Source organism: Primulina eburnea, chromosome 15 (genome assembly GCF_022965805.1).
Source record: "Primulina eburnea isolate SZY01 chromosome 15, ASM2296580v1, whole genome shotgun sequence".
NCBI lineage: Eukaryota > Viridiplantae > Streptophyta > Magnoliopsida > Lamiales > Gesneriaceae > Primulina > Primulina eburnea.
The window spans coordinates 3,761,748-3,777,568 of NC_133115.1; the positions used below are offsets into that span (position 1 = coordinate 3,761,748).

Here is a 15,821-nt window from a genome sequence, read left to right on the forward strand (position 1 = left end):
ATAGTGATAATCAAGAATTGATGGTGGGTTTCGTTTGCTGACAAGCATCTAAATTTCTCATCAAGAATTTTTCCGAGTAAAACATGGACGATTTCTTTTCTCATTTTCTTTGTTTTTCTAATATTTTGGTTTTGTCCCAACATCCAAGTTGCAAGCTCCGACTGTGGGCTTCACTTAAGTGACCCGAAAGCCCCATAAAAGTAGCATATCTGATCTGGGCTTCCCCAAGTGACCCAATAAGCCCACCAAATATTCAGACAAATTTGAACTAAAAACATTTACAGTTGGAAAAATAAAAAATAAAATTTAAGAGAGATTTTTTAAGTGTTTTTCATAAGTAGGTCTCATGTGAGAGTTTCACGGATTTTTATCGGTGAGACGGGTCACCTCTACCCATATTTACAATAAAAAGTAATACTTGTAGCATAAAATGTAATATTTTTTTATGAATGACTCAAATAGATATTCGGCTCACAAAATACGACCCGTGAGACCGTCTCACAAAAAATTTTGTCGTTTTCAATTGTATCTTCTCTATTAGTATTATTTTGGAAAAATATATTTCTTAAGTCAATTTCTCAATCCCAAACGCACTAAAATAAGATTGCACGTATTTCATATGCCAATACTGATAAAGAACAAAATTTACATTCTAATATTTTTAAATCAAAATTAAAATGCAAAAAAATAAAAAAAAAAATATTTGAAATAGAAATTTCTTTATTACTACTTTTTGGCACAAAACAATAGCAAAATAATCTCCTCTAGGATTACCATTAGTTTCCCAATAATATTCTAGTTCCATTTTATCTTTCAAACCAAAATTGTATCATAATTTGCTTGTGGATTCTTGATGAGTTTGAGATCTGCAAACTGCTGATTGATAAGAACTAAATTGCAAGACCTCCAAGAATCTCTTCTGTCCATAACTCAGAGCCTTTTGCCAAGCTAAATTTGCAACCATGGCTGCATTTTCCTTCAGCTTCGCCAAATTTAAATCGATTTCTTGCTGGTGTTTCTCCACATATGGCCGCAGAAATGAACTGTAGAAATGCACAGTTGCCTACAAAAGCATACAAACACAATTACCATTGGAAAAAAAGACTCGAACTTTAGCCTCTAAAGATCGCATTTAGACTACTTACTCTTGTTTTAGGATGCCAAAGGCTTAAGACTAGTGCAAGCTTGGCTTCACCATATAGAGGTAACCTTAGGATAGAACAGCACAACACGTGACTAGTTGAGTTAGTCGCTATCCAACTCTTTATTTCAAATTATTCGAGGGTCGAAGGATCGAATTAACTTGTGTAAATGTGGATAGAAAACGACATGAAGTAATATTTGTTGATTACCATGATATAATGTTATCGCCTACCCTTTCGCACACTGCAAGTAATGCAACTATAATCCTGCAAGAATCAGCAAACAGAACAAAATATGTTGCTAAATTATTTGCAGTGAACTGGAAAAATTGAAGTGACATAATTATTTACAGAGGAACACAGAAAATAATATACCAGTACTGACACCAAAATTTGAGTTGTTCGATCTCTAAATCATGTGTTTCCACGGTTTTGTAACATTCATACGCTGGATAAACACATCCCAATCCCATCCTGTGATACAAAAGTAGGAACCAAAAAAAAAAACCAGGCAAGTTTATGAATTTGTCTGAAATCCAAAATTACAATAAACCAACCAAAAAAATAAGGAAAAGAAGTTGAAATTTCTCGCAAAACTTACAGTAATACTCTTGTTAGAAAAGAACCCATCATTTTGATTCCTCAAACTGTAATCATGCGAAAAAAAAAAAAATCAACCTGGGATCAGTGAGAACAAAAAGAAATATCGAGTTCCATCTTCCTGATACCATACTGCGTGGGAAATTGATTATATTTGTTAAATTATGGCAGAAAATATGAACCAAATCACCTTTTTCAAGAAAAAAATAGATTAAAATTAATTGTAGAGATCTTGAACTGGACTCTGCTTCGAAATTAAGGACACGAGCGTCTGAATATGAGAGGGGTTCGAGTTAAGGAGCGAAACGTCGCGAATATCAGGAAGGGCACATTAACGGCTAAGCACCCGGCCAACGTTTTATTAACAATACGAGAACGATTTTACGTAATTATGTGAAGTCGCGTTTATGTTCAAATCAATATTTATTTATTTTTCATATTTCATTTCTGAATACTAGCTGCTGCACATATATGCATATACATAGACCTGACCACAGTTTGAGTTTGACCTTGACCCGGACCCGGACCCGAATCGGACTCAATCGATGGTCAATTGGTCGGTTAATCGGGACAACAAGTTTGTCCCGAAATCTAGACTGTAGTCGACCCAAGGCTGTCTAGTTACGGTTTTAGGATTAAAAATCTGTAGACCCGCTGTATCGAATGTGTTAGAATTTCTATGTTGGACCCGTTCCACCCGACGGGTCGGTTGTTTTTTATTTTAAAAAAAAATTGTACAGCCACGATCATCCGATCACATGACCATTCGAGATTAACGGTTAAGATCAACAGTCACATTGACGTGGCCATTGTGCAACGATCGACCCGGACCTGGACCGGCTATTCGACTATTTAATTAATTTTTGCTGAATTTTTATTATATAAATACCACTCCCCACCTCCTTCATTTTTCACACAATTATCTCTCGGTTCTCAATCATTAATTCCTAATTCTTTTTTAATTATCAAGCTATCAAGTCTCGATTATTGATTTATTGTTCAGTTTTCATTTATTTTCTTAATTACTTCAATTTTATATTTATACATGTTATTAGATCAAGTGGTAGGGGTGATAATAAAAAGAGCATCATGTCCAAGTTCAAAGATCTCTTGATTTTTCCGATGAGGAACAACATCAAGGAAAAAAAGCTCAACATACACATGATCATCAAAATAGAGAAAATATGAGCAATCCGAAGACGCCTAAAACTCTAGTTATAACATCCCGAAAATTTGAAAGTCTACATGAACCACATGCATGTAAGTTATTAAAGTTATTTGGTATTTTATTAAATTGTTTTAAAGCATTAAATGTATGTTTATTGCATAATTATGTGTTTTAATTCATGGGTTATTAAATTTCATGCATAATGGCTTTTAAGTTGCATTTCATGCTCGAACGAGGAACGGAGACCGGAGAGTTTTCTGGAAAAAATTTCTTTATTACATGATTAATTATCATAAGATGTTTTTAATGGTATTTTTCAAAAATGAGATTTTTTTGGGTATTTTGACCCGCATGATTTTACTTTTAGAAGTATGTAAATTTTATCGATTCGGATAACTTTTTGAAGGTTTGGGCAATATTTTCTAAAATATATCAAAACGAAATATTTTCCGTGAGTGTATATGGGCTTGATGAGTTTATTTTAATGATTAATGGGCTCAAAAATCTTTTTTATCCATTTAATTTTAATTATGGCCCATTAATACTTAATTATATCATTTAAAAACCCTCATTAGCAACCCTAAACCCATTTTAAAACCACTTGGCCGCCCACCTCATCCTCCAGCAGCCTTTCTTACGTGAATTCCAGCAGCAAACATCAGCAACATTCAGCCCTTCAAGTTTTCAAAGAAAGCTTTCTTCCCGGCTCTCCAGTTCACGTCTCGCCCGTAGTTCTTCAAGCTTTTGATCATATAAACGCTAGGACACGCTTGTATTTTGTTTTTCTCATCATTCACGCCATAGTATTGCTGAAATATATGTAAATGCATGTTCATCCTTTGATCTAACGTGTGGTTACATTTTGTTCAAGTTTTGTCACGAAAATTGCACCTTTACGTTGCATACTCATGTTTTATTGATTTGTTGCAAGGGGCTATCGATTTTTCAGAGTTTCTAAGGGGTGTGTATGCTGTAAGACGAGTTAACACGGTGCTGGAAGTTTAAGGGTGCATGGTATAGGAGAGGGCCGATTCATTGTCTAGGCGGCTAGCTAGAACTTTCCTTGGTGTTTGGTGGGGGTTCGGGAAGGCGCGGCTGGGGAAGGGCTGAACCATGCTAAGGTACGATCCAGGAGGGTCCAACCGAGCTATGGGAGGTCCACCACCTGCTGGTTTCGTCCTTAGAACCACTTGGAGTCGGGGTTGGTCACGGGTGAGAGCGTGAGGTGTTCCTCGGTCCTTTGCAAGTTGCAGCATACATGGGGTTGTAGGCTCGGTTCAAGGGGTCCAGTAGGGTCCTAGGGTGGTCTAGACGAGGTCTAGTCATGGCTGGTCCACCTGGTTTTGGGCTCGAGACCAAAACTTGGGGAGTTGCTACGCATAGAGGTTCGAACATGTGATGGACAATTTTTCCAACAACATAGGGGTCATGGCCAAGGGGTGTAGAGGCCTGGTCTGGATATTTTTAAGGTCTTTTAGATGTTCATTAAGTGTGGTAAAAAGTTGAGAAAATTTTGGTTAAGTATTGAGTCGATTCGGGTTAAAACCGGGACCTGGTCCAAGTTTTAAAACGAATCGGTTAATTTGTGAATTTGGCTTGATTTTACGTCTAGGAATGCTTTTAAAATATTCTGGGACATTTTCACGAGTTTGGTAAGTTTCGGTTCAATTTTAGAGGTCCAGTAGTGAAACGATAATTTTTGGGTTTCCAGGGGCAAAATGGTCATTTTGCACCCGGGATGAGATTTCGGTCCTGGAGCACCCGGAGCACAAGTTTATGATATTTTAAATGTTTATGCATCATGTTTATGAATTTTATGGAGTTGTGATAAATACGTTACATGGTTGGTTTAAAGGAAAAGTTACGTAAATGCATGTTTTTATTAAGTGGTGAATATGATGATATTTTTTAAGGATGGTGTTAGGATCGATTAGGGGGGGCACCGTTGAGCTACAATAGCTCGGTTCTTGAAATATTGAACACCGATGAATTAAATCGAGTTTGGTTAAAAACCAAGCGGAAGATACTCGAAATAATTCTTCGTAGAAACCGATTAAATATTTTGTAAAGCATTTAAAATATATGGAAGTTGAATGAGTAAAAGTATTTCAGTTGAAGCATTTTATCAAACACTTGGTAAGCAATATTGTGGTATTTGAAGAACACATAAAATGCTTCAACAATGCATCTTTAAAACTATGAAAATGATAAGTAAATGCAATAAACAAATAGACACGAATTTGTTTATGGATGTTCGGAGATTTCAAACACTTCTACGTCACCCCTTCTTCCCCTTGGGAAGGATCCACTAGAAGACTTTGATTTATACAACTACTTGTACAAACCCATTTCGGAAGGGCAGCATCCAACTAGAACTCCTAGCACTCAAGATTGTAGGCAGCACCTCACAATCAGCATATTGTTTAATGTCTCATATGTAAAGACTACATACACAAGTTTATTGTCTTTGTGCAAGACTCATTCAACTAATCTTTGAAGTTCAACTCTCTCTTATATGTGTGAGTGATCGTGTGTGAGGAATTTATCAGTTACACTGTACATCTCAAATGTATCCTCACACAAGGGCTTGTGCTCTCAACTAACTGATTTCTTCATGCTAACTGTCCATGCTTTGAATCCCCTTCCAAAGCTCTTGTTTGATCTTCAATATGTTGTATTTATAGGCTCCAACACTGATATATACGTTAGACACAAGAATATGACCGTTTGAAAAATTTCTGTATTGTTTCCGAGATTGCAACGGTCAAATTCAGATTACTGGGCATTTTCCCGACTGGTCAAATCTGGTCAACTCAACTGGTCGTTCAGTTCAACTGGTCAGCAACTGGTTCAGTTCAGTTGGTCAACTGCTGGTTCAGTTCAGTTGGTTGGTCAGCTGGTCAGCAGTTGGTTCAGTTTCAGCTGGTGTGCTAAAATCAGCCTAGCTGATTTCAGTTTGTACAGAACCAGTAGCTTCATCGTCATTTATCAGCATCGTAAGCTTCGATTCAGACTTTGACTTCTGAGAATGATTTGTAGATCTTTGTCTTATCTTTCCAACGCATACTGAATCGCTTCGTTTCGATAATCGAGCTGAGAGATATGACCAAAATACCGCAGCTGCTCAAACCCAACTGATTGTTGTTTTCGTGTGATCAGTTCGGTAATTGAGCGATCAGTTAGACCATGATAACATCCGATTTTTCCCAACTGACGTGAAATACGATTTGTTCCAAATTGAGTTTTCTAATCAGTCCAATTGGCGGATTGTCATTTGAATCATCCAGCTGGTAGATATCATCAAAACACCAAAGCTCGTCAGAAATTCAGTTTGTGTAAAATTCAGTTTCAGCTTGCTTCTTGTGTTTGCAACTTCACACTTGAGTAAATATGTTAGAAACACAATAACAAGTTTTTTTAACATCAAAATCAAGATCGCGAACTTGAAAAGTTCCAACAGATGGGATTAGTTGTGACTAACAATGTATATGTATACAATGACATGAGATATGATGAGCTTAGGCCCGGGCTCAGTGGACGGGTAATGTTGTCGATGATGTCCCCGCCGTCCAGTACCGTGGTTACATATAGATGGATCCATCGATAGAGTTGATATGAAAGTCACAACTAATGAACTGAATTCAATTAAAAGAAAATGTTTAAGTTTATGTTGATACGATGAGCTGTTTTGAAAGGTATATGATGACATGATTTGACACGATACGATTTTTCACGACACGTTTACGTTATGCTTTTAAGTTCATGAAAGTTATGTTGAGTATGATATTTTTCACTGCTGTGTTCATGTATATGTACTTGTTATTCCTGGTACAGTGTGTTGAGTCTTTAGACTCCCTAGGAATGTGTGATTCAAGTGAGCCTGAGAATGAGGGGACTGGAGGTGCCGGACTCTGAGTAGGCAGACCTAGTGTGGTGACACGACCCGAGGACCGCATGTTTTTCCGCATTATGATTTACGAGTTTTGAGATGAGTTAAACATTTTCATACGTTGATGATTTTAAGATTTTTACTTTTATGTTTACGTACGATTTTAGATGAGTTTGATAAATTTAAACTGCACAATTTTTACTGTCAAATATTTAAGATCATTTTTAAATGTTATATTTTTCTGTAGAGCGTATGCATGCGAAACGTTTAAATGTTATTTTTAAAATGCGAGCTTTTGTTTTAAAAAAAAATTATTTCCGCACATTTAAATGAGTAGACGTGTCACTAGCGGTGCCTCGTCACACATATAATATTTTTACCAAAAATTTCGAAAAGATTGTGTGGAACTCCTGTGATTTACAAACCAAATGAAAATATTGTTCGAAAAGTTAAAATTTGAACAAAGAGGTTGTTATGAAAATTTAATGTGACATGTTGATAAAAATCATCTGGTTGAAATTGATATTGATCGTTCTCAAACTCAAATTCTGATAGTTTAGTCTCAAACTGGTAACAATTCTCAACTTTTTACTTTTTTTGAATATAAATTTAGAGGGAAAAAAAAGATAAAGATTGTGCGAACAAGTTTTTTTAGTTTTAATGAAAAATTATCTTTCGAAAATTGACTTTCAACAAATACAAATATTTATTTAGACGTATCCCATGAAATACACTCAAACACACACTTAAAAAATTAGTTGTTGAACAAACAGAATTGATTAAAAAAATTATATCATTTTAAATAAAAAAAAAATTGTGTTCGAATAGTTTTAATGATCATTGACAAAGTTTTTCATATATGGCCCAGTTTGGTAAGCCTGATTAAGGATGGATTAATTATTAGTCTTTTGTTTGCTTCCTTTTCTGAATTTTACATTGACTATATGGTTGACAATCTCACTGTTTGAATTGGACAAAAAATCCATGAAATTTAGCAGGATAAAAACTATCCGACAATCCCATAAAGTATATGTGACCGAAATACCCCTCACTTAAAAAATCAAATTTGCAAGTGTGTCTGCTACTTCAGCATACTTGGGTCCAGGCTCTGTTTTCTCTACTATCGGCTTTGATTTCGTCATGTGCTCGATTCCTATTTTGTTCATCACCAAGAGCGGCAGCCCGGTAACGTCTTTCTAGCGCTCATCTCGGCACCTTTCAACAAACCACACACCACCCCCGCCGCCGCCTTGGACTCAACAGACGACGAGAAGAAACCAGTCCCCTTCAAATACCCGTTATTCACAAAACCGTCCCCACTCCCCACGCCGCCGTAGAACTTCTCGCCACCCAGACCCTTGACAATCTCGGAGCAGTGCGATTTCTTGAGCGTGAAATCGCCGAACTTGGGCTTGAAATGGATGAAAAAGCTAGGGTTTCGGCTACCAATCAAGTTGAATTCGGCGCTCATGTTCAGAGGGCTTCTGTTCGGGGATCCGAAATTCCCAATCCCAGTCTTGAAAACGAAGGTGAAGGGGTTCTGAGAATTGTTCGGACGATACGAGAATTTGAGCGAAGGGCCAGAATCAAAGAAAGTGGCGAGATTGAGGCATAATTCCTTGGATTCTCCGGCCACAACTCCGGATTGAAAGGGGAAACTCATGATGTTTATCGGGACTTTAGCTCTCAACAAAGGCTTCCGGTCATCGCGAAACTTGATCGAAGCCTTCATATTGAGGGATCACTACTGAAAAACTTCCTCCGTGGGTTGCGAGTGATGACCAAGAAAAGAGAGTGGGAAGGGTATTTTGGTCATTAATACATTTATCATGATTTTATCCATCTCATTTATTTCACACCACACATGATATTATATATTTATCAAATTATTAATTTTATCCTATCAAACATTTATCAATCAAATTATTAATCATTCAATTATCACATCCTACATACCAAGCGAACCCTATGAGTATTACATATCATTGATAGTTCTTGGAATATTCAAAGAGATAGGTTGCATACAGATATTTTAACGAATCAAACATGATACAAAATATTTCTCAACTTATATTAGTTATTTTAGAAGAATATGGTTTAACTTCTCAAGTTTTTTCAATTTCTTTTGATAATGCTAGTGCAAATTTTTTTAGTATTAGTGAACTCATTTAAATATGTAAACCATTATAATATGGTAAATTTTTTCATATCAGGTGCACACGTCGTATTTTAAATTTGTGTGTTTAAGATAACTAAAAATTTAAAATCATATATTAAACTAATTATGACAAAAATTCATTATCCAAGGACACATCACCAAGTTATGAGACGAATTTTGCAAAATAAATGGTATGGTGCCTAAAAGGTTTACACGAGACGTTGAAATTCAACATATAAATTGTGATTGTTATGAATCAAAATAATTATTATGTATATTTTTCATCAATATGTTCAAGTTCATGATATTTTTTTCAAATCAATGAAATATATGTACTAGTATTTGTGAAAATGTAAAAATGTTTAATGATATCAGTAACCAATTATCTATTATTTATTATCATATTTCTGATTTAGTTTTAACACATTATTGCAACCTGATATGTATTTTTAGTAAACACATTAAATAAAATGATGATATTTTACTTCAATGTATTTATATCATGAAAGCAAAATGGGAAAAAAAATTAGAAATTCGTGAAATATTTTTATGTGATTTGTTTGAGATCCTAGACTTAAATTAGACTAGTGCATCGACGCACGCGTTGTGTGCTTGTATAATATTTTTTATAATTCATTTGATTTATATTAAATGATGATCAAAATATAACTATAAGAAATAGCAAGGGATTACACTGTAATTTTGATATATAAATTAAAAAATAAATTGAAATATAAAAGAATAAAAAAATGATATCACTAAGAATTGAACCTATAACCCTAAACCCAAAAAACAATGATTGTATCCGTTGAACTACATATAACCTAGGATTAACGTAGTTGGTGTCTCAGATAGCATCCATGTTCGTGAGCAATTAGTGCAGATCTCCCTTAATTTGGGAAAGCTGGCGGCCGCGTATCTGGCTTGTCATTGTATGCCATTCACTCCAATTACATGACGAAAATTATGTAAATTGCTCTTGTGATTGGGAATGAACCTTTTGTGGAGCTACATACCGGGAAAAAACACTGTTCTAGATTAACATTAACCAGAATAATGAAAATATTTGATTTAATTATATTGCTCAATCACTAGGAAAGGCTCGATTCCATAAGATCTTGATAAGGGTATGGACAGGTACCTCACGTATCAATAAGCATCACGCAAACAAAGAGTTCACATTTTGTGTATATATATATATATATATATATATATATATATATTATGTTTTTAAGCATTATTGAGATGTCACATTGGTAATCTCATTGATGGGTACTAATTTTCGTGTTGTCTTCAAATTACATAATATATATATATATATATAACAATTATATGAATTTTTTAAATGGATATTAGTCTGCTCGCGGTATGTGCATATACAGTCGATTTATTTATTTTTTTTGTAAAAGTTATTCTTTGTCAAAAATTTAGAAATTGATTGTAATAACATTAGAAACTATAAAGATATCATTGTAATTATCTTTTGGCAAAAACTTGTATGAGACGGCGTATTTTGTGATATGGATATCTTATTTAGGTCATCCATGAAAAAATATAATTTTTTATGCTAAGAGTATTACTTTTTATTGTAAATATCGGTATGGTTGACCTGTTTCACAGATAAATATTAGTGAGACTGTCTCACAAGAGACCTCTCTTATGGCAACATGGCAATTTGATTTGAAAACACTACAATTAGGCATCACCATGGTTCCAAAATAGATGTTTCCGGTTTCAATTAATGGTGAAACCGGAAATTAATTAATCTTTAATTTGCTATATATTTTCTTAAATTTTTTATTATTAAAATTATAAGTTTGAGATACTTAATTAATGAGAGGACAAAAATAGATCACGTTTTAATTAAATATTATAACAAAAATCTATCAGAGTAAATTATTAAAACATTTATTCATTTACCCAATAATTCTCACATAATCAATTCATAAGTTATCTATTTCACACAATTTCATATATTATTCAAAAATTAATGCAAGAAAATCAATATTTTGGATGCTTGCTTCTGAGCACAGTAATTTAATGTTTTCTGCGAGATATTCGTGCGAACATCTCACGACATTCGTGTCCCCATCAACGAGTGTCCAGGATATCATATGTATGCTAGATTCAGGTGCCACTCTCAAATCTTATGTTACTTATTCTGGTCATATATTTTATATAAGCGTGATTCTATCAAAATCTTATTCACTTACTTTAGTAATCTATTTAATAATTAGTTGAAGCTTAGTAATCACTTATAAGCTACACTATTAGCACAATAAAGATGGATAGATCACAGTAATAAGAAAATTAAACAATATGAGTAGAAAGGGGCAAAATATTCATGATAAATACAAATGAAAAAAAGAAAAATAGGTACTTTAGTTCAAATGATTGATAACGAAAGAACAACTTCAAAAAAAAAAGGAAAATCGCAATTTTGATCATGTAACTTGTATATTTTTTCGTTTTATATCATTTTATTAAGATGAATTTTCAATTTTGGTCATGTAACTTGTATGTGTTTTTCATTTTTGGTCATTCACTTGTATGATTGTTTCATATTTTGGCCTTTTTTTATATCATGTTCTTTTTTATTCCAAAAAAGCGACGAACTACGGTCTGGACAAGATCAAAAGTGAAAATTATATGAATTATAGAACTAAAAACAGAAATTCACCGTAACACGACCAAAAATTAAAAAAAAAATGCAAGTTAATTTACTAAAAATGCAAATTCATCGTTAATAATAATAAAAGTGAAAAAAATTATAAATTGCAGGACTCTCTGTAAACATAACCTATTTTTCTATTTATAGGCCGTTTGTGTGTATTCATTTTCGAAGTTTATTTATTATTTCTGAATAAAGAAAATAATAATAATTTCTTAGCCTCCAATAATAATAATAAAAAAAAAGATATACGTGAATAAATTTTAGTTTTTTTCCTTTTTGAACAAATGTGTCAGACATAAATGGATATTTTAGCCAACCCACTTGAAAATAATAAATTGTCACGCTCTGCCCGCATGGGCTTAGTTCAGTTGGTCACTAGCAGTGAATATTGAAGCAATGACCAAGGATCGAGTCTCGCAAGCAGCAGTGTGAGAGTTAAATTCCCTCCAATGAGGGGGAGCTCCTTGTGCGCGACTTAACATAAGGTCTAGCTGCTGTTGGTTAACTGAGTCACCATGATTTACCTCTTCTCACAATCCTGTCGAGCCGCGGGGTGAGGGACGCCTTTTTTTTTTTTGAGCAATAAATTGTCACACTCTCCTTTACTTCACTTCTATTTATTGTGCGTGGTTGCATACATTTACTTGCACACAGCAATAATAAAGAAATTTAAAGAATGGAATCCAAAGCCAAAACACGATCTCAACTCCAAGAAAAAGAAGCACAAGCTGCCAAGGTGGATATATGGAAGTATGTATTTGCTTTCACTCCAATGGCAGTACTAAAATGTGCTATAGAACTCCAAATATCTGAAACCATTGAATCACACGGCGGATCCATCACGCTCCCCGAGCTATCCGTCGCCTTGCACTGCTCCCCCTCTGCCCTCCACCGTATCATGAGATACTTGATCTACCACGGTTTCTTCAAGCAAACTCGGATTATTCGAGACCATGAATCATCAGTCTGCTACACCCAGACGCCACATTCTCGATTGCTTTTGAAAGATGGCATGGCTGCTCTCATCCTGCTCGAGAGCAGCCCCGTTATGCTCGCCCCGTGGCATGGCCTAAGCGGACGTGCTATGCTGAAAGGTGCTTATCCGTTTGAGGCCGCACATGGCGGGGTCGACGTGTGGAAATATGCGGCAGCAAATCCTGATCATAGTAAATTAATCAATGATGCGATGGCATGCCATGCGAGGTTGGCTGTTGCAGCAATCGTTGATCAGTATCCTGAGGCGTTCGAGGGGATCATTTCTTTGGTGGACGTTGGTGGTGGGGATGGGACGGCCCTTAACGCCTTGGTGAAGGCTTGTCCGTGGATACGAGGGGTTAACTACGATCTCCCGCATGTCACTTCTGTCGCACCGCATCATGAAGGTGTGGAGCATGTTGGTGGCGACATGTTCAAAATGGTTCCCAAGGGCGATGCCGTTTTTCTTATGGTGCGTTTCTCCAACATATATATTTATTGATACAGCATGACATGTTGCATGTATGTATAAAATATAAATAGGGGTGTAAACCCACTAACTAAAACGCTTAATTATATTCTTGACTATAGTGGGTGTTACACGATTGGAGCGACGACGAATGCATTCAAATACTGCGAAATTGTATGGAAGCGATTCCTAGGGACAAGGGGAAGGTGATCATCGTGGAGGCGGTGGTCGAGGTAGGCGAAGGGGTTGATGAGTATAGCGAGGTTCGTTTGGCGTTGGACATGGTGATGATGGCTCACACGGAGAAAGGAAAAGAAAGAACTTGGGAAGAATGGGGATGCTTGTTGAACGAGGCTGGTTTTACAAAATACATAGAGAAACGCATTGGAGATGTTGTATCTGTTATAGAAGCTTACCCATGATATGATGGATCTTGAAACGGACATCCTCTTGGTAAAATTTAGTCAAAAGTGTGTGATGTAATAAATGTAATGTTGTGGTGAATTCACATCCACCAAATGTAGGGGTGAGAAAAATATAGGTCAAACTGAGAAAATCGAAAAAACCGAAAAAATTTAGAAATTCGGTTCGGTTTAATTGACTTAATCGGGTTATTCGGTTTAGAAATTCGGTTTATTCGGTTCGGTTCGGTTTTCTTGGGAAAAAAATCGGTTAGACCCATAAAACCAAATATATATACATATATATAATATATATGTTGGGCCTCAAATTTGGATATGATGCATTTTTATTTCTACTGGGCTTTTTACATGATGGAAAGTTGGAAACCCAATTCTATTGAAATAAACCCAACTATTGGCTACCCTAACTCGGTAATAAAATTCAGTTGTAGTTTTGTGTAAATATCTCTGTATATTTAAATCATGTATTAAATTCAGTTGTAGTTTTGTGTAAATATGGTTAAAAAGTTTATTTAATAAAAAATCGGTTATTTCGATCAAAAACCGAAATAACCGAATTTTTATCGGTTCGGTTTCCTCGGTTTTCTTTTCAAAATTCGGTCGGTTCGGTTTTCCAAAAAAACATTCGGTCGGTTCGGTTTTCAAAAAGTTCGGTTCGGTCAGTTCAGTTCTGACCGATTGCACACCCCTAACCAAATGTAATAATTATGTTGTTATTCATATGTTTTATTTTCTTAAAATAGCTTTTCTTTTTATTTCATTTTTAACAGTGAAATGTTACTCAAAGTAAAAAAAAAATCACTTCGCATTTTGCTCATCCTTTTCCATCTAAAATTAGTAAAGAGCATATTTAACAAACCCTAAAAAAATTATTGCATTTTGATCTTTTATATTTGTCTCTTTACGATTTTTATCATATATGTTGTCAAATTTTAGAATTAATCTGTTATCTTTTTTTTATAATTTTAGTATTTTTCTGACATGCCACTTAATGTATAATGTTACATCAGCAGTACTCCAGATAAAAAATGACTAAATTTACCAAAAATTTGAGGTACTAAGACCGAAATTTGATAATTTAGATGACTAAAATTAAAAAGAAGCTAATACACATGACCACAAATAAGGGGCGGAGCCAGGATTCATGAGTACCTGGGGCTGACTCCATAATGTATTAGACAGTAATAGGTTCGATTAAAATCGAACCGAATTTTCTAAAATCGAATTAACTGAACTTTTTTTCGACAAAGTTTATTATGAATACCTAACAAATCAAATCGAAAAAATCAATTATTTCGGTCAGTAACACAATTAACCAAAATTTTATAATCTTTTTTAAATAATCATGTTTTAAATAAAAAAAAGTCCAATATAAAAATTAGATTAAATAAATTTAAATTTAATTTATTATAAAAATATTTTAAATTATAGTTCTATTGTCCATTAAATGTTATTAGAAATTGTATTTATATCATTATAAACTTTATTAGACAATTTAATAATATTAATTTTATTTGTAAAAGTTCAATTTGTTAGGTTAACCGAAGTTTTATATTAAACATTGAAATCAAACGGAACTAAAATATATTTTATAAAATTTAAACCGAACTTCCAAATAAACCAAATGTAGGACAAAACGCTTGTTGCTTTACCAAAAGTTATAGCTGGTGGTAATGATGCAACTCAAATATAATTTGAATCGTAAAGCAATTCAAATATCATAGTGCGATCGCTCTACCTAATAGGGACAATTATTGCACCTCAACATCGAACCGAATTTTCAAATTAATTTATTTTGGTCTATTATTCTGGTTGAACTGATATTTTGTTCACTATTAGATTGTAATTGATGTTTGTTCGATATTAATTTTTTGATATGCACTCTTTTGGTTTAAAAATAACTTGACAATTTTTATTTTCTTCATCCCCTGAGTTATTTAACTAGAAATATTCAATATTCTCAAAAATTTACAAAAAAGAATTATTTTTCAAATTTCATACTTATTCAATTTTCGGTTATTATAAATAGAAAAATCACAAAACAAGCCCATCAATAATTGCACAACAATAATCATCAAACATTTCAGCCAATTGATTATTATTCTAAAAATATGTAACAATAAATTTTTATGGTGAAAATTTAAACTCCAAAATTCATATACATCATAAGACAATATTATTGCAACTCGAATAATCACAACCAAATATTTAACATAATTTCAGAGTCGTCGAATTTTTATCTCAAAGTCGCATAATTTCAGAACATACGACAATAAACCAACCAATATACAGTAATGAATTATGATTTATGAGAGTTGTCTTAT

At 34.1% G+C, this 15,821-nt stretch overlaps 3 protein-coding genes across 4 annotated transcripts; 1 reads left to right on the forward strand and 2 right to left on the reverse strand.

Annotated features, from left to right (window-relative positions):
- Positions 1–747: 747 nt before the first annotated feature.
- On the reverse strand, positions 748–2,062 carry LOC140814966 (putative HVA22-like protein g). 2 transcript variants are annotated; one of them, XM_073174062.1, is made up of 6 exons: positions 1,933–2,062; positions 1,744–1,789; positions 1,518–1,616; positions 1,353–1,409; positions 1,146–1,209; positions 748–1,063 (listed from the first exon to the last, which is right to left on the reverse strand). In XM_073174062.1, the coding sequence occupies exons 2-6, from the start codon at positions 1,773–1,775 to the stop codon at positions 830–832; spliced, it is 486 nt and encodes a 161-aa protein (XP_073030163.1). In that variant the 5' UTR covers positions 1,776–1,789; positions 1,933–2,062; the 3' UTR covers positions 748–829. The 2 variants fall into 2 exon arrangements, with proteins under 2 accessions (XP_073030163.1, XP_073030162.1); XM_073174061.1 differs by having other exon boundaries at positions 1,744–2,062.
- A 5,902-nt stretch (positions 2,063–7,964) lies between these two features.
- Positions 7,965–8,531, reverse strand: LOC140814407 (uncharacterized). Its single transcript, XM_073173367.1, has one exon. The coding sequence runs from the start codon at positions 8,529–8,531 to the stop codon at positions 7,965–7,967; it is 567 nt and encodes a 188-aa protein (XP_073029468.1).
- A 3,443-nt stretch (positions 8,532–11,974) lies between these two features.
- LOC140814255 (flavonoid 4'-O-methyltransferase 3-like) lies at positions 11,975–13,834 on the forward strand. Its single transcript, XM_073173175.1, has 2 exons — positions 11,975–13,078; positions 13,198–13,834. The coding sequence occupies exons 1-2, from the start codon at positions 12,308–12,310 to the stop codon at positions 13,495–13,497; spliced, it is 1,071 nt and encodes a 356-aa protein (XP_073029276.1). The 5' UTR covers positions 11,975–12,307; the 3' UTR covers positions 13,498–13,834.
- The last annotated feature ends 1,987 nt before the right edge of the window (positions 13,835–15,821 follow it).

Bases quoted from the DNA above. Each gene is read 5' to 3' on its own strand.
- LOC140814966 (XM_073174062.1), bottom strand. From the start codon at position 1,775: ATGATGGGTTCTTTTCTAACAAGAGTATTACT. The intron at 1,617-1,743 runs GTAAGTTTTGCG...TTTGTATCACAG, and splicing joins TTTCTAACAAGAGTATTACT to GATGGGATTGGGATGTGTTT. The intron at 1,410-1,517 runs GTATATTATTTT...TGATTCTTGCAG, and splicing joins AAATTTTGGTGTCAGTACTG to GATTATAGTTGCATTACTTG.
- LOC140814407 (XM_073173367.1), bottom strand. From the start codon at position 8,531: ATGAAGGCTTCGATCAAGTTTCGCGATGACCGGAAGCCTTTGTTGAGA.
- LOC140814255 (XM_073173175.1), top strand. From the start codon at position 12,308: ATGGAATCCAAAGCCAAAACACGATCTCAACTCCAAGAAAAAGAAGCA. The intron at 13,079-13,197 runs GTGCGTTTCTCC...TCTTGACTATAG, and splicing joins GCGATGCCGTTTTTCTTATG to TGGGTGTTACACGATTGGAG.